Genomic DNA, 18,380 nt, shown 5'->3' with positions numbered 1-18,380 from the left:
AACATGAACCCTATTTTTCCCCCCATATAGGCTTCAATATCAGCTGTTGACATACTGTACTTTCAAAATTCTTTCACAAACCTTTCTCAGAACAAATGGATTAGTTTAATTTTAGCTTTTCCAGAAAATGGTATAAATCTGAATGTTTATTTCTAGACTGGAGTGGGCTCCCTCAGAACAAAATACCCGCTTAGAGTGCTAAGCGGGGAGTGGAAAACAGTACTTGCAGGTTAACATTTCTATTGATAGAAAAATGTTGATAGCCACAATCAAATATAGTTGCTTTTGTGGAAGTATTAGAGGCAGGTATGGATTCATGGGGTGGCATAGGGGACAAGAAGGGGAGCAAAGGCAAGTCACTTTATGGACTAGCTAAGCAGGTACTGCTGTTGTCAGGGAACAGCAAGAGCAGGGCTGCTCCCCAGGGGAAGAGGGGGCAGCAGCCAAGGTGTAAATCCCACACCTGGCAGAGGTATTGCCAACCAGAGCCCAACCCCATAGCACCCAAGGGAGGCAAGCAGGACAGACCAAAGACGGGCTAGGTCCAACAAAAAGTCCACATCACAAGGCAACAGCACAGCAATGAGGCAGGTCCAAGGTCAAGCAGAGATATGAACCCGCAGGCCAGGATTAGGATCAGGTCTAGCAACCTCCAGGCACACCTATAGCAATGAGACAGAGCTAAGGAGTCAGCCTACAAGTTGAAGTCAAAATCAAAGGCTCCTTAGGCATGTAGGGCTGCAACCAAGCCAGAAACTAGCTCTTCTCCGTAATTAATCAGAGATTACTAGCCCTGGGCTGAGTTTAAACAGAGCTCCGGGGCCTACAGATGTGGGAAGAAGCCCCAGGTGAGGCTGGTCAAGGCCATTAAGGCTTATTAGAACAGCTGTTAAATTATGTGAGTTGATTGCAGTGATGTAGCTGGGCAATCTTTCTCTGTATTGAAATTAGAGCTGTGTGGGTGAACTTCAGGTTACAGCAACCTCTGGGAAAAGGACAATTTTCTTCTTATGGTTCCTCAAATAAAGCTTCAAAGATCCTCATGGTCTGAAGTTCCCTGAGCATCAGCTCTGATCCAGGGAGGAAGGTGACACCATTCTTTAAGTCTTTGATACTCTTCACTGTTCTTTTTGTGGTGACCTCTAACAAGGAGCAGCTATCAAATTATGAAGGATAAAACAATGTTTTTTTTCTCCAGGTTCCTTCAACATAAATGATCAGAATGGCTGCACAGATGCTCAAAGACTTTTGTCCACAGTCTATACTGAGTTTCTTGAGCTTGTTTCTTGAGATTTACTGGGCAATTTGCTGAGAGGAAAAAATAGCATTGACAGCCCTCAAACAGCCCACATATGCCCTGCAATGGTGTTACCCATGCAGATGGAGCAGCTCCCTTCCCTTCCTTCAGTGTTCTTACCTGCACACTGGTGATGTTTTCAGAGCATTTCCCTTGGGCATCTTCACTGACAGAGTGAGGCAAATCCACCCCTCAGTGTGGTGGTTCCAGTTTCTTTGTATACCCAGGTAGGTATTTTTGCACGGATTACATTTGATGGACATCTGTGAAATCTCCCTTAGAATCATTATAACTAAAAAGTTGCTGTTTAAAACAAAACAGCTTGAAATCTGTTGCAGTTTTTTGTTACTCCTTTCCCCCACCACCCCCAGCTCTCTCTGAGCTGTGAACAAGAGTACTGGGTAGCACGAACTGAGAGGTGTTTGAAATGCAGCATTCTCCATCCTCCTGAGTCACTGCTAGCCATCGGCTTCTTTTCTGAACACTTGTTTTCACTGCTATGCTTTCAAATCAAATATGGCCTCACATTATATTCCTATTAAAAACCCAGCCCTTCTAAAAACCTAAAATCAAACAGTTTCCTCTTTATTGTAGACAAGTGATTTTTAAAAACAAGTTCTAACTATGTAAAATGAAGTGTTTGCTTCTGTAAAACAAACATAGCAACAACAACGTCTAGTGTTTTGCAGCTATAAACAGAAATTGATGCATTTTCCACCCATGTTTGAATGAAGAGGAAGCAGCAGAAGTGCAGTAGTGCTTTTGCAAGCCTCTGGTTTAATCATATGGACTATTTCTTGCATTCTAGCGATTCCACAAGTGCTGTCCCGGCACAGAGCCCTCCCATACAGGTGTGTCAACCAACTTCACAGGTACTGTGACCAAACTGCACAGGCTTATCGACTGAACTTGTATGGGTGTAAAGACCAAACTGTGCAGGTGTAGTGACCAAACTGTGAAGGCGTGGTAATCAACCATACGGGCACGTTGACCAGATCACACCTGTACGTTGGCTGCACTGCATAAGTATAGTGACCGAACCCTACAGAAATAGTGACGGAGGCTCACGGACAGGTACAGCGACCGAACCGGGCAGGCACACCGACTGGGGCACGCTGACTGGGCCGCGCACGCACACCGGCTGGGCCATACCGGTGTCAACCTGCCACACGCAGCCCACGGCACCACGCAGCCCTCGAGGCCTGGGGACAGCCTGTGCTGCTCTGCTTTCGGTGGAGCGAGCTGGCCCGTTCAAAGTGTCTCCGGGCACAGACCCTGGCGCCATCCCTGGCCTCAGAGGAGGGGGTTTTGCCACCCACCCACCCACCTTCCCCACAGCCCGCCCGGACTACATCTCCCAGGATGCAGCGCGGCGCCGGTGCCCTTAAGGCCCCCTGGCGGCGGCGCGCGGCTGTCTGCAGGCGCGGCGGGGCGGGCTGAGGCGAGCGGAGCCCGGGCGGGAGCGGGCGGCGTCGAGCGGGGCGAGGGGAGCGGGCTGTTGCCGGTGCCCACCGGCCGGGGCGGGAAGAGCCGGGCTGCCCGCCGGTGAGGTGCGCGGTGAAGGGAGGTAGCGTGAGCTCGCCTGTGCGAGGAGCCGGTGTCGCGCCGCAGCCATGGGGAACCGCGGGATGGAGGACCTCATCCCGCTGGTCAACCGGCTGCAGGACGCCTTCGCCGCCATCGGGCAGAACGCCAACCTCGACCTGCCGCAGATCGCCGTGGTGGGGGGGCAGAGCGCCGGCAAGAGCTCCGTGCTGGAGAATTTCGTGGGGAGGTAAGGGGGTCCCTGGGGAACCCCGCCGCAGGCAGGGCTGCGGGGAGGGAGGGGGGGGAGAGCGCGGGACACGGGCAGAGCTGCCGGGGGCGCGGAGCGGCGCGGTGCCCGGCCGTACCGGCTGGATGCGCGGGCAGCGCAGCCCTCCGGCGGAGCTGCCGGGGGCATGTGCGGTGCGCGGGCAGCGCAGTAACGGGGCAGCGCTGCGGGACGCCCGGGCGTTGCGGTGCAGGGGCAGGGAGGGACGGAGGAGGTCTCCCCCCCGCCTCGGGGGGGGGGGGGGGGGAATATCTCCGCAGCGGGGTCCCCGCCTTTGTCGCACCTTTGGGGTCGGTGGGAGACACCCCCCGACCCCCGCCAACGCCGGGAGGTGAGCCCCGGCTGTTACATAAGGGGAGGGGGGGGGGGGGCTGAAATGTCAGTGGGGGAACCGGCCCCATCTCCCTTCCCTGCTCGGTGCCGGGCCGTCGGGCCGGGGTGCCCCCTCCGTGGGGCTTCGGGAGATGGATGTTGTCGCTGGTAAGGAGGTGGGGGGTGTTTAAGTTTAATCTGCTCCGTCCCCCTCCCCCAGCGCTGCTTCGCTGTCCTCCATAGCGGATGCCATGTCAGGAGCTGCGGGGAGGCTATAGGAAGGACGGGGTTATCTCTCTCCTATATGCTCAAATCCCCGGGTGCTACCATTTTGTGACAGGCAATATACCGATGCTTTCCCTTCATGTGACCTTCGCATTCATCATCTGCAACTTGAGTAAATTGCAGACCGCGCTGCCTGGTTATCAGCTCCAGCATAGACACGCAACACCTGGGGAGGGGGGTTGTTACTCAGCTTGTTTCTGGCCTCGTTAATTAATTGCATTCTGTGATACACAGGTTTTAGTTATCTAGGTATATCTTTTTTTTTATCTTGTGAGGGGCATGGAGTTTGCTGGTGACTTGTCTTAAAAGCAGGGACTGCTGTGATACCTGGTCAGATGCTTGTGTGGGTTTTTCTTTCAGCAAACTATATTTGTGACATCTATTGGGTGTCGTTCCCCCACCCCCACTTTTTCTTTTAAGCTGTTTGCTGCCGGATGGCTTATAAAGCTTTTCTACTGTTGGAAGGGTCTGCGGTGTGTATGAATGGCTTGTTTAGCTGCAAGTAGCCCCAAATTCTTGACTTGTGCAAGAGTAGCCTTGAGCAGTGAGTGCAGGGTGTGCTGTATGTACTAGGAGTAAGGCACAGGGATTGTATCTGGTGCAAAGGAAGCATGGTTGGAATAAGATATATTTTTTTCTTCACTGTAAATACACATTCTTAGAGTTTGGGATCCTTTCTAGCTAACTTCCAGCAGTCCATGCGGTATTCTCCAGGGATGCTGGGAATCATGCCAAGGGAAGGACATTGCAGGAACACATTTTACTGAGTCTCAGGTCATAGACCAGGATCCACTTGTTTGTCCACAGACACAGAGAGAAAATAATGATTCCTACCACCAAAGTGAAAAACTTGCTGTGCTGTAGCTTTCTAAGAAGAAGGGGAAAATAGGTCTCCTGAAATATCTGAGCAAAACAGGTTCACCTGTTGGCTCTGCTGTTTTCATGCTTTCTAAGTACTGGCAGCCTAACCTCGTAAATCCATTTTAGAGGATCTATGCAGTCAGTGCTGCAGTGGCGTAATATATAATGTATGGCTGTCAGGCTAGAGGAGGGTTTGTCAAAGGACAGTCAGTGTATCGGGGTATGCTGCATCTCTCTTTTAGACTGAGCAAACAGGAGGGGATATATTAATCCTTGGTGCATCTCCATGGGCACCAGTTGAGAACTGGAGATTTTATCTGCCTGATCAAGAGCAAATAAATTAAATTGTTTTCTGTCTCTTTCTGGTGAGCCCTCTCCCAGGAGAACTTGTGACCTCACTGTGTCCCATCAGTTGTCTCTCTAGCAGCAGCAAGTTATAGTGCCGTGGCTTTTAGAAAATGAAATAATGAAGGGTCCCCTGAGCAGAAGCTGAGACACCTGTCTGTAGAAAAGCATTTAGAGGAAATAATTGGAGTGGAAATGGAAAATATGTCAAAGGGAAGAGGTCTTTCTCCATTTGATACCCTTGAGTGCTGGCTAGTTTAGAGACTGGTAACGTGAGACATCTTGCCACAGAATGTATGTGTATATGCTGCAAAACCCAATCCTGTTAAAATAATGTTGGGGCCCTGCTGTAATGTATATATGTTCTTTTTGTGTGGCTCTTGGAAACAATGATAAGAAGCTATGGCAATGGTATCCAGAATAAGCATGGCTCCTCAATGTAACTGTGATAGGGTCTGTTTTCTTGTCTGAATAGGCGTAAGAAGAAACTGTCTGTAGACCTACTGTGTACAAATACAATTATTGCTGTAGTGTGGACATGACATATGCCCCTGCTCCAGCTTGATACAAGGATGGTGGTGCAGCTTATTGCTCAGCAGCTGCTCACTGCACAGTGAATGTGAGTGCTGATGAGGTTCTCTCTGAGTGGATGGAAATTTGTGCAAGAACAAATGCTGATGCAGTTGGTACTGACTGATGTGCTTGATGGGGGCACTTCGGCAGAGGGGCTGGAGGCCCTGCCAGGGCTGGTTTCCCTGCTCAGTACCTGCGGGGCTCCTTTCAAATTGCAATCAAGGCATGTTCACATAGCAGGTCAGCACACTTGCTCCCACTGCCTGACCTAGCCTGTGGCTATGCAGGACTTCAGTCTGGGGCTGCTGGGGGTACCTTGCAGTAGCACTGAATCCCACGCACGCTGTAAACCTCAAAGCACAGAGGAGTGGTGCTGACTGCAATCAATGTTTAGTTCATGTCTTACTGTCATGGTTTAACCCTAGCCGGCAACTAAGCACCAGGCAGTCACTCGCTTACCTCCCTCACAGTGGGATGGGAGAGAGAACTGGAAGGGTAAAAGTGAGAAAGCTCATGGGCTGAGATAAAGAGTTTAATAGGTAAAGCAAAAGCCATGTGCACAAGCAAAGCAAAACAAGGAGTTCATTCAGTACTTCCCATTGGCAGACAGGTGTTCAGCCATCTCCAGGAAAGCAGGGCTCTATCATGTGTTAATGGTGACTTGGGAAGACAAATGCCATCACTCTGAACGTCCCCTCCTTCCTTCTTCTTTCCCCAGCTCTATATGCTGAGCATGATGTCATATGGTATGGAATATCCCTTTGGTCAGTTGGGGTCAGCTGTCCTGGCTGTGTCCTGTCCCAACTCCTTGTGCACCCCCAGTCTCCTTGCTGGTGGGGTGGTGTGAGAAGCAGAAAAGGCCTTGACTCTGTGTAAGCACTGCTCAGCAGTAACAAACGCATCTCATTATCAACACTGTTTTCAGCACAAATCCAAAACATAGCCCCATACTAGCTACTATGAAGAAAATTATTACAGCTGAAACCAGCACATTTACCAAACAAGTACTACTTTTTTTCCTCTTGAATGTGATGGGTTACTAGTTGCTGCTAATTACTCTTCCAGTGTCACTTACTCTGCTGTTAACAGATTATCCAACAGTGCAGAGCCTGTATTTATAATACCAGATGTCAGTGTGGCTGCTATGAGTGTTTTTGCTGCTGGAGACTCAGCATGGTGACTAGGATGCCGGCTGATGGTATTAAAATCACTGAAGAGACGAGAGAAGCCATGTAGGAGCCAGACAGGTGACACATGTCTTCGTAGACTGGTTTGTCCTGGGCCCTAGAACTGGAAGGAAGGTTAATTGGGTCAGCTCCAGGCATTTCTTGTTGGGGTGGTTATAGGCTTGTAGGATAACTCAGGTTGGAAGGGACCTCAGGGGTCATTTAGTCCATTCTTATGGTGGTGTTACTTCTCTATTGCTACCTTTCTTAAATTAGAAGATCTTAGAGCAGGCACCAGTACCAGCAAAATCGGTCCCATTAAAAAGAACAAAGCATGTGGTATCTGCTAATTTGACTTGAGAGTGCCCAAAGGACCAAGAAGGGAGAATGTACAAGACAGCCCACAAAGCTGTTTGTAAAATCATCTATGTTTGTGCTACTCTTATTTTGCCATGTGAAAATAACAAATCCGAGTGTGTGTGTTTAAATCCAAAGATCTCAGAGCACTGTTACACAAATCTTTGGATTTGTGGGAGTATTACTGTTAACCTCTGCTTTACAAACAGGAAAAACTGAAAGCACTGGGCTGTGTTCAGATGGCTGCATAAATGTCTGTGCCTTGTTGTTGTTGTCTGATCCAAGGCAGCATGCTGCTCAGCCCTGCTAGGACAGCTGCATTGGTCTTCATGGAGAAAACAAGGCACCTCTGACTTCTGGAGAACAGATGGTTTAAGGGGGCTGCTGAGGAGGCAATGACTAAGGACTGGGAACAGTAGGTGGAAGGACTTGAATAGAGGTGAAACCATCTTGTTTATGATCATGGGAGCTAAGCAGTGCCAAAGTTGTGGGAAGTGAATCAGGGTTTACTTGACCCCAGACCTGAGCATTGCCTCAAAAGCATCCTCTTTTGGGAGCTTTTATGTCCCAAACCAAATAGGAGCACTTAGCAGTCTGTCACCAGGCTCCAGTGGTATATGCTGAATTAGATGATGTTTGTATGTCACCTAGAAGGAAATTGGAGGCAAGAACAGACCTAAACTGGGTTAGGCTAACCTTGCCTCTCCTAGCAACCCAAAATTTCAGCATGGGTAAAAGAACAGGGAAAATGCAGCACTGTACTGCCTGTGGCAGTGGTAAGGAGAGGTACCTATTAAGCTTGGCACTTGTGCTACAGTAATTGCCCTGATAAAACAAGGCAAGGGCCAGGCAGTATGTACTGCAACTGTGTCTTTGCCTTCTGATGTCACATACTGAAAATGCAAAGCGAGGTCTTGAAGCCACAGGATTTAGTTTTGTTTCAGGTATGACTTTGAGGAGCAACTTAGTATCTTCGTATCTCAACCTTCCCCAGCCATTTAGAGATAAATACTTACACCCCCAAGATGTGATGAGGGAATGCTTTCTTTGATAATACATGCTTTGCTTTGTTATGGGAAACTTCTCCAGCAAAACGCCTTCAGAGGGCAACAGCAGTATTTAGCAACTTAGAAGTGAAAGATCCTATAGGGATGCATACAGAGATGCAGATACTTGGCTTGTTGAGATACTGCAGGAAAACTCTTTTGTCAACAATCTTTGTGCTTTTAAGTTGCTCAGGCTTCTGCTGTAGTACATGCTTTGTGAGCTTGAATGCTATGAAAAGAACTGAGTGTTTAAATCTTCTAAAAATCATAGCTATGTTTTGTATAGATTGACGATGTCCGCTGTGCTGGGTAATGTTGAGCATTGGTGCAGTACTTTAGCAGCAGATTTAAATTTAAACAAGAAGACACACTAACTTGCTCTGCTCTGGCCACAGAAGAGGTCCTTAAGTATGATTCTTCTAGGTGGTTTTTTTTTGTGTTCAGCTTTGAGATACATTTATATGCCCAGAGTGCTGGCAGAGAGAGTAATTGCAAGTCATGGACCCTTAATTGTTTTATGATAAATACATCTGTGAGCTGACCAAATGCTGTTGTGTATTTGTGGGTTAAAGACGTAGGCATTGCTTGGGAACTGACTTATTTAGGGATGCAGAGGATGGTGCAAGAGCCAGGAGTAGGATTCTCCTGTTTAGAGCAATAAATTGTGGTCAAATAATAGCCCTTCAAATATCAAGCCTTTGGTCTTTAGTGAAGAAAATACCTATTATCATCTCAGATTAATTGGGGAAGGAAGAAAATACGGAACACTGGGGGAAATGGATAATGTGTTACAGCAGACCACAAGATAAAATAATTTAAGAGAAATCTGTACAGCTCTGAGCAAACATTTGTGGGAGGAGGAATGCTAGGAGGAGATACATAATTAAGTTAAAACATAACATAACATGGATGGCTGTAAGGGGCGGGGGGAAAAGCATGAATCTCTACGTTTGCAGATGCAGCAGCAGTGTCTGCCTGTATTTGTCCTCTGACTCCTTGCTTTTATGTTATAGGAGTTAAATCAAATAAATATAAGTCCAATACCTTTTCTACTTCCTGCAGCAGTTAGATGTTCTCCGCAGATCTCGCTGTCTGACTGTATTCTTCAGCTTAACTCTTTAGTTATGATCTCATACCTCTGGTAACTGCCCCTTAGCCTTCTATTCACTAGGAAAATGGATTCTTATGGCATGTCTCCGATCATATCAGAATTTACCCACGGAAAGGAAACCAGCTGTATCTCTATATCTCTAGTTTGGAAGCTGATGCTCAGTATTGTGCAAGTTGGGGCTTGCCTAGACCTACTGGTGTGTGAAAATGACAGGTTGCCTTGTCATTGCTGGAATTCATCACCTGATAGCTGGCAGATAAGGAGGATGCCTTCTTTGCTAATGTGGACTCTTCCTTGTTACCATGATAATCCTCATGTTGGGAATCTAAGAGCATCCTGAGCTTTGATTAGTCCTTACTGTACTTTGAGATAGGTAAATGTTGTGGGTTTTTTTGTGTGTGTGTTTACTCTATAAACAGTATGCTGTGATACAGGGCTGTAGAGAGTCTGCAAAAGCAGTGGGGAAAAGAAGTCAGAAGTTCCCCAAACCATTCCCCTATGCTGAAACTGTCAGCTGTTACTGTTTTTCAAAACTCCACACGCTTATAACTTTTCACACAGTCAAAAAAAAAAAAAGGCAAAGCAAAGACAAACTTCTATTTTTAAAGGCTACTGATTGTTTTCAGCAGCCATAGTTCAATACCTAGCTGGGGATGCCAAGTCCAGTCCTTGAACCCGACTTCTCCAGATGCTCTGAGCAAGCAGAATTCCGCTAGGCTTAAATAGAAGGTGTGGGAGTCTGTCTGCAGAACCTCCTATCTCAGGCAACCTCTGAAAATGTTATTCTAAGGCAGGAAGCTAATCCTCTTCTTGATCTGGTGAATTACTGAATGTCCCTACTTTGTACTTTTTAAAGTTTGAGCCTGTCTGTACAAGTGTGAGTAAAAATTCTTCTGAGTAAAGACTTAGCATCTTTAAGCTGAACCTTTTTGAGGACAAATGGAAGAAGTTGACAACTTAGCTTAAGTTAATCAAGAAAACAGTTCTTGCTGTGTTCTAGCTGCTGGGGTGAAACTTGTTATGATGCCTTGAGCAGTGAATTTATTAGACGAGTAAACCCATGTGTGCTCCACCCATGTGAGCCAATACTCAGATTTTTGTTTCAGGCAGTGCATTTGAGTGGCAAAACCATAAGATTTGCTGAAGGGGTGGCAGACAGTCACCTAGAAGCATATGGTGTTCAGCCTATATGCCCAATGTAAAATTGGTTTTGAGGTGGCATCTGTGAAAGGAAATTTACTGGTAATATGCAGGATAAACCTACTTCCTTGATATGCCACTAAAAAAAACACCCCAAAGTTTTGGGTGTAATACTGTCCTCCTTGGACTCACAGATCTGTAACCATATGAGTCAGAGTACTGCTAGTTGGGAGGAGAACTAAAACTAAATCTGCTCAAAAAAAAAAAAAAAGAAATCTAGTCATGCATGGTGGGAAAACGGCTCGCTAGTGGGACAGTTTCTCATTCCACTTGAAACTTTCTTTTCCTCATCTCAGACCTGGTTTTGCATATCGTGATAGAGAGTGAAAGCTCGAGGTAAAGGAATATTGTCTCTGATAAGAGGCAGATGGGCACGTTCAGCCTTGAGATAAGAGTTCTGTTCTCAGGTCTGAAACTAAATTCTTTTGTGACTAATTTTTTATACCTCTTTCTCCATTTGTAGAAAGGAGAGGCTGTTGGTCTCATGTCATGTAGGTGTCTATCATTAATGGACACTTGAAATAGCAGTAGAAAAGGTTAACAATAAAGTAGGAAACTATTTTTCCTAACAATGAATTAAAACTCTGCAAGGGTGGTACAGTGATGTCTGCCTGAGCCCTTTGAAAGACCTGCTTTCTCTTCAGCAGTGGTGTGCCAAAAGCTTTAGCTGTTTGTGCAGCCTCCTTTGCCCAGTGCTGCTGGTTACTTAGGTATGCTCTGCAGAGAGGTTGGGACTGATGCAGCCACCTTTGGCTGCTGGCATAGGTCAGACACTGGATTTGAGGAATTGGGGGATTCTTAAAAAGCACTGGGGGATGAGGCTGCACTAGATGAACTGGTAGCACTTAAAAAAATTTTTTAGCATAGTCTTTCAGAGCAGGGATGGGTAATACAGCCCTATGGAGGAATGAGCCCGGGGTTTTGTCCTAGTCGCATTAAACACTCAGATGGTCTGATCACGCCTGGAGGTGGTCAGACTGCAACCAGGACTTGTTCTGAAAAGCACCAAAAAGCTATTTCTTTTTATTTATATTTATCTGTGATGTATCATGCTTATTTTTGAGTGACTTGATGGAGTTTAGTCATGAGAACTGGATGTCTTGCTCAGGACTAACTACTATAAATATTGGGGTGGCTATGAAGAGAGGACTGAGACAATTTCAGTGTTTACTGAGAAGCAGGCAAGAGTATGCATCAAAACATTGTGACTAGCAACTGAGAGCACAATTTCATGTTAGATATTTAATCAATTATTCCAGGTGACTTGCTGGTACTTTGCACTTATGTCCAGCTTTTTGTTTTCAAACTCATATTAGTGAATACTTTAATAACAATTGAATGTGAAGTGGCTCAGTAATTTTATTAAGCTATCTTGTATAGATGGGCAGACAGAACAATTAAGTTGCTGATGATTGCTTCCTGTATGACCTTCGAGATTGTCACAGCTCCTAGGCTGGTGCTGGCTATAATAGATAACTGCTTTTCTTTCCTCCAAGGCACAGTACAGGAAGAATGAGCCCTGAGCCTGAAATCTAACAGTGTCTCTGATTGTTCTCTGCCATGTTAGATGCTCTGAAAGCTTTGGCAGACCCAGCCATGACCAAATGGAAGTGAGATGGTGTTTCAATTCCTGGTCAGTAGCTTCTTGCAGTTCAGCATAACATGCTTTTGGAAGCATCTTGGAAGCAGACGTTATGCAAGCTCCTCAAGCTGTGTCTTGCTGACTGGAAGCAAACTTGCCAACTTCTGCCACTTTTCTGCAAGTCTTGTGACTTGTGTGGCTTTTCTTAGAGCCTTGGACACAGCAATTAAGTTAACAGAAGAGCAGTGTAGCTTTTGTATTGAAAACATAAATTTCTAACATGGATGTTTGAGGGTACTTTTTTTTTCTTTAAAAGATGCTGTTTCCCTAAGTGCTCCTAGAGACAAATATAAAGAATCCTAAAACTTCCAAGACCTGCACTGCCAACTCTTCCTTTCCTAAAAAATCAGGGCTTAGTCCCAAAACTATAAGCTCTACTAAAATACTTGTGTTGCAGTCACAATGAACAATAAATTGTATAAAAGAGGTTTGAAATAAAGCCAATTGCTCACTTGTGACTGAAATGAGAATTGAACTTGAGTCTCTGGGGGTGAAAATACTATTTTAATAGTGTATTGTCTCAACAATCCCCTTTAACACTCCCTTTCCTGTTTCTTATGGCTTTAGGTTGCATTGTTGCAGCTGTGTTGAAGGGTGAAGAGTTAATGCTACCATAACAAACATGAGAATTGCTGGGATCCTGTCTCACTATGCTAGGACTGTCATTTTGTGGCTGTGAAACAGTCTTGATGCAAGAGCAGCCAGTGTAGTATATGGGATGCCTGAGAGGATGTAGCCAATATTAAACTGATACTGCTGTGGATTTTGACTGAAGAGCCAGGCAGTGTTGCTGTAATGCTGTATAAAAGCTGAACATAAACTGCAGATGTATTTCAGAGTGGTTTTTCAGCTGCTTTTAGACCCTTTCTCAAAGCATCAGTAGGCAGAAGTCTACAGAGATGCTGAGTAGTCGGTTCTCAACATCTGCAGATGTTTTTACAGGAGAGCTAACTTACCCTGGAGAGCACTAGGAAAAGCTATTATTTTTGCTTTTGTTTTTGAGAATGGAGATCCAGGGATGGGGAGGCTGTGCTGAATTTCTTAGAACAAGGAAAGAACTACCTAAAGGCAAAAATCTTGAAGCCTTTGTTCAGTTTCCTCCTCTTTGCCTTCCTGCCATTCTTGCATGTGTAAAGGCAGACTAAGTTATGTACGATCTGGCTCAGGGGTCTGACAACAAATTAACAGGCTGTTTCAGCTCCAAGAGCTCTTCCTCATCCAAGTAGTTAACAGGGGCTTATAATGAAAATAACTGTCCATTTGCCACTTGCCTGCCAACACAGGAACGGTTCTCTGTCAGCAGGGGAATATGCCTGATGACTTGTTAGTTCAGGATTAAGCCAGTAAAAAATGAATCTCTAACCCTCAAAGTTTTTATGCTGATATTTAGCTCCACTGACTTGCTTATGTTTTACTCTGAACTTACACTGCTCTGGGTCAGGATGGGGCCCCTTGATTCTAATACACGTTAGGTTTTCTCTCTTTCTGGCTGCTGTGATCTCTTGAGTAATCTCAGGCTATTTCTTAAGCTGATTGTGCTTTTACTTTTAATAGAAGCTCCTCTATGAATAGCTGGGAATTGCCTGAGCATCGTGGTGGCCTTGAGGAGATCTGTCACAGTGGCGATGTAGCTAGAGGTAAGGAGGAGATTGGTACATACCAAAATGCAGAATAACCTCAGGGATTGGTGCATGACATGTGTCATGCTGCAGAACTGATGCTGCAGCTCCAGTGCTGAAACTCAGGTCACCTCTTCTACATCAGTGCAGTTCTCAGCAGAGATCCCAGCAATGTACTTCTTCCCTCTGGGCTGTGCTACTTTGATTTGATGTTCCTGTTCCAACGCGTTACTCTCTGTTTATGCCTGTTCATACAGAATGTGTTTGTTAAGCCAGGCCTGCAAATGACCTGGCACCCCAAACTCATCTGAATAGGTCAGTTTCCTGAATGATTTGTATAGCCTATTGAAAGAGTTATATTTAAAGAATACTTAGTGCAAAAGAACAAGCGGGGCACTGCATTAGCATTTGGTATTTTGCCATTTTCTGTTTGCACAAAGTTGAATTCAAACTGGACACCTGGACAGGCAAAAGCAATGTTGTTAGAAATCAGTGTCTTGGTTTGAAGAGGTGGGGGGAAGATATCAGGGGAAGGAATTTAGATAAACCCTTTACTTGTGGAAAATAGGGAAAAGAATGGAAGATCAGAAGACTCTGGTCTGTTTGTCCAGGTCACTATGCCACAATTTTGCTATAGATTCAGAGTGGCCATTAATAGGCAACGTGAATTTTGACCCTCCTCTGCTTTTTGAATTTAAGCCCTAAAAGTTTTCCATGAAGACTTGGACTCCTTTAGAAATTATGTGGATATGTACCTCTACATACCTGCCTTTTTGTCACCTTCTATGGTCACTGCCCAAACTTTACCAGAGAAAAATGTTTCCTGGGACATGAGAAGTGCTGTCCCACTGGTTGTTCAAAAGGACTCTGGCAGACACATTGGAACCAGCCAGTAGGTCAAAAGCGTATTTCTTTTTGGACTATTGATCCAACTTTCATTCTGGTAGAGCCTGAAATGGAGATGTCTTGTGTGGTTTTTGAAGTGGAGTTTAATGCCTCTGACTTTGCTGTGCACTAGAGGTGTTAGCAGTCAGTCTGCTGATTTTTCTTCAAGGGCTTAAGCAGCGGTGCCTCTGCACCATGTTTCCAGCCAGGGTGATCCTAATTATATCTGAAACTGCAGAGATGCAGTGCATAGCAAGGAGCTTGGCACTGTTCCTGCATACTTCTCCAGGCAGAGCAGAGATATAAATTGGCATCTTAAATTCCCTCTGCAGGACAACCATGCACCTTGGACAGTTTGGTCAGGATGCCTGAGTGCAGCATAACTCTGTTACCCCACAGAATTCCATCCCTCCTGCCTGGCCTGTTGGAAGGGAAGCAGCCTACCTCCATGGCCACAACACACTCTGCCTCCTACTGTTGACCTGAGATAAATTGTTAGGGCATATGCATTCAATTTTATAAACCCACCACCCATGTCTGGCCACTAATAGCACATCATGGCTTGTGGTACCACCTCCTTTCCTCATACAGCTTCCTTCTGGGTTTGTATTAGTGGGCTCATCAAAGTGATTTTGCCTCTTCCAATGAACTGTTTCAGTTGTCTGCACCCTTTAAGGCATTCAGGCTCTGGGGAGACTGTCTCCTTTTCTATCTAGCACACAGTGCTGTCTGGAAGTGGAAGAAGTGTCATACTGCAGTGATGAAATCTGCCTTGAGCTATGTTTGTTCTTCTCTTAGGTCTTGCAGCAAATACCAGGACTCCAGAGGTAGTGGAGTTTTGACTAATCTAAGATGACACCTACCACGAGTGTTTGGTGTCTTTGTGTCTGTCACTGTACCTAGTTTCCTTCTCTGAAGGAGAAAAGGGCAAAAAGGGGGATAAACCCCTTTTTATCCAGAGTCTCCATGTCACGAATCGCTTGAATATTAGTTACCACTGCACAGTCTAGTGGTGTCCCTGAACACAGGAGAACCTTTAGTGCTGGGCAGCCTTTAGTTTAGACTCGGCTGCAGCCTGACTCCAGAAAGCTAGGACAGATTAAGACACTGGTGGTGGGAAATAGCAAGGTCAGCCTGTTGGCTATCAGTCTTGGCATACATTAATCCTAGGGTGTTATTGTGGCTGTGCTTTCCCATCAGTCATTCCTGTCCCAGTGTTTTAGTGTACAGCTTGTCCTTTTGTTTTCTCCCAGCTCGAGTTGCAGGTGCCGTACAGGTCATGTTTTTCAGGGCTGCAACCTTTCTGTTATGGCAAAGCCAGGATTTGTCAGTAGATTTGTTTGTGCCAAAGCAGAGCAGTGTTACTGCAGTATTATGACAGATCAGTGTGGCTTGAGAAAGAGATGAGCAAAGATGCTGGGTCATGAGTTTACTTTATGGCCATAAAAAACTTTCTTCACTACTGCGATCAGGACTGGACTAATTTGATGCTCTAGAGTGTTGTTGATGCCTAATATTGCCCTCTTTGAGACTGTCTGGAAGTTGCAGGGAGATTCTGCAGATAAAATCTACATGACGTTTTTTTGCCAGGGTATATATGCTTCAGAGGGAGCAAAAGGAAAACTTGTTTTCATGCTATGACGGTGAAAAGTCAGCAAGGCAGGTGGAAAGGTCTAATTTACAGCTTCTGTGGTGGAGAATACATGGTGCTAGTGCAATGTTACACCTGTGGCTCTGGAGGCCTCTGGACCCAGTGCTGTGGTTGCTTTTCCCCTGAATCCTGGTATCGCTACCCAGATCTGGTGTTATGTTTGTTTTTTAAATGAGTGAAACCAGCCTTGTTTTCTTTCTCCTAGGATTGTAATTCTTGAAATCAAAGCTGCATTTTCCACGAATGTGTAATCCTAACTGCCACATCCATTCAGGATACACCAGGCTGCTTATTCCCTTGAGTTCCTGATATTGTCATATAGAGTCAGTGCTGTGTTATTCTTTACCTTGAATATCCCAAGGCAGCAAGCAAGATTCAGGACTTCATTTTCTATTACCCAAAAGATCCCAGAGGAAGCTGCGCAGCAGCAGTGCTGCAATTTTCTACTCTCTTAAGACTCTTTCCTTCCCCAGCACTGCAGCCTAGAGTCAATGCGGCATTTGCTATAATGGGCAGTGACTTTTTGAGATCAGGCAATGCACTGTAGGCTGTACCACTCTTTAAATAATCCTCCACAGTAAAATACAGAGTTCCAAACAATAAAGGTTCTTTAGAGTTTTTACCTGCGAAAATACAAAGAGGAAATTGTCTCACAAGTGCACTTGAGGTGTTGGAGTGCCCTGTTTTCCTTTCCCATCTGTGTTCTATGTCCTCATGTATTCTGGGCTAACCCATCTGCAGGAAGATAGCAGGGAGGGATCTGGCAGATAAGTCAACACTCAAAATGGAGGAGGGGAAGGATATTCCCGATGAATTCTCTTGCAGTAGAGATGAACTGAGGTACATGACATCTCAGGTGAGATAGCCAGTTTTGTATGCCAGATGTACCTCTTATTTCTTGTGCAAATTGTTGACTTATAGCGGTAGATGCTTTAAAATCTCTCAGCCTCAGCGGCTTGGGGCTGATGCACAGCAGTGGGGGATGCAGGAGCTATGTGGACATCAAACTGATTTGTTTCTATGGAAACAAGTAGATTTCCCATGTTGTAGGGAAATAGGAGGGGAATTATCCCCCTGGGCCTGGTTCTGGCTCTCAGATTGGATTGGTTGCTGCACTGCAATTGTCGAGCAGCAGCCTGTGAGGGGATTATCTACCTAGTCAGTGATCACAACTAGGGAGAGAAGCACGTGGATCCAATCTGCTCCCACTGCAGGCTTCCTCAGCAGGGATGACACAAGGCACTGTCATTGTATGCCAGGATTTCCAGGGTCACAGCCCTCCATGGCACTTAAAAGCAAAGAAGTTAACCTTGGTCACTCATAGCCAGAAAGGAGGCCTGCATTACAGTACAGGCGGCTGTGACTGTTTATCCTGCCCAGACTTTTCAATTGGGATGGCTAAGGTCATGAACTGTGCTCACACTTCAGCACACCTTCTAGGCAAAGAGCTGAGAACTATTCGTGGTGTCTACAAGGACTGGGGGAAGCTGAGATCTTTCAGACAGGCTTCAAGCATTGCTTGCTGATGAAATTTTTCTATGTCCTGTTATATTTGGTGTACTGCTTTCAGAAAGTCCCAGCACTTGAAGTCCTGTGACTGGGGGTGATGATTTTGAAACCTTTCTTCTAAAATGAAAGTTAATCTCGTGAACCCAGAGAAGGAATCAAAGCATGAATAATAAACCTCGATCGACAGGTTCAAATAAGAACAGTACTTACCAAAACCCATATATTCCTAATGGTCTGTAGTACTGAGACAGTTTGAATGGACCCTGTGCCCTTGTGCAAGATCCTAGTGCAGATCCTTCAAAAGATTCTGACCAACACCTCTGTGTTTCAGGCTCCCATGTCCCAAAGGTACTTGCCTATCTAGGCCCCAGCAACGACTCTGAGAGGGAAAGCTTACATTTCTAGATGGAAGGAAAGCAGACCATGGAAAACTGGCAATAATGGTAATGGCTGTGTGTGAGCTGCTTCTTGAGGTATTCCCTTGTCTGTTCTCTTCTTCCCTTCCTGCAGATGCAGTGCAGCAGCTGTGTAGCCTTCTCTAATGGAGAGAAATTCTATTTGCTCTGCTTCTGTCTCCCCTCACTGTATCTGGGAACTTCAGTACATGTTACATAAACTAAGTTAGGGGTGGAGTGGAGCTCTATCAAATTCTTGCTTTATGCTTTGTAACGCAGCCAGTGAGTTGACTGGATGTGGTAACCCTTGGTT

At 45.6% G+C, this 18,380-nt stretch overlaps 1 protein-coding gene across 20 annotated transcripts in view; it reads left to right on the top strand.

The window, feature by feature from the left end:
* The first annotated feature begins 2,727 nt into the window (after nt 1-2,727).
* Nucleotides 2,728-18,380, top strand: part of DNM1 (dynamin 1) — a 70,313-nt gene continuing 54,660 nt past the window's right edge. For all 20 annotated transcript variants that reach the window (XR_007509967.1, XR_007509964.1, XR_007509962.1 and 17 more), the window contains exon 1: nt 2,728-3,071. Coding sequence is in view for 14 of the 20 variants with exons in the window: in XM_049832445.1 (XP_049688402.1) it covers nt 2,911-3,071 (161 nt within the window). In the remaining 6 variants the exon portion in view is untranslated. The remainder of the gene's footprint in view (nt 3,072-18,380) is intronic.

Source organism: Accipiter gentilis, chromosome 29 (assembly GCF_929443795.1).
Source record: "Accipiter gentilis chromosome 29, bAccGen1.1, whole genome shotgun sequence".
NCBI lineage: Eukaryota > Metazoa > Chordata > Aves > Accipitriformes > Accipitridae > Astur > Astur gentilis.
The sequence above is the reverse complement of the archived record's forward strand: the minus strand, read 5'-3'. Positions and strand labels throughout refer to the sequence as shown.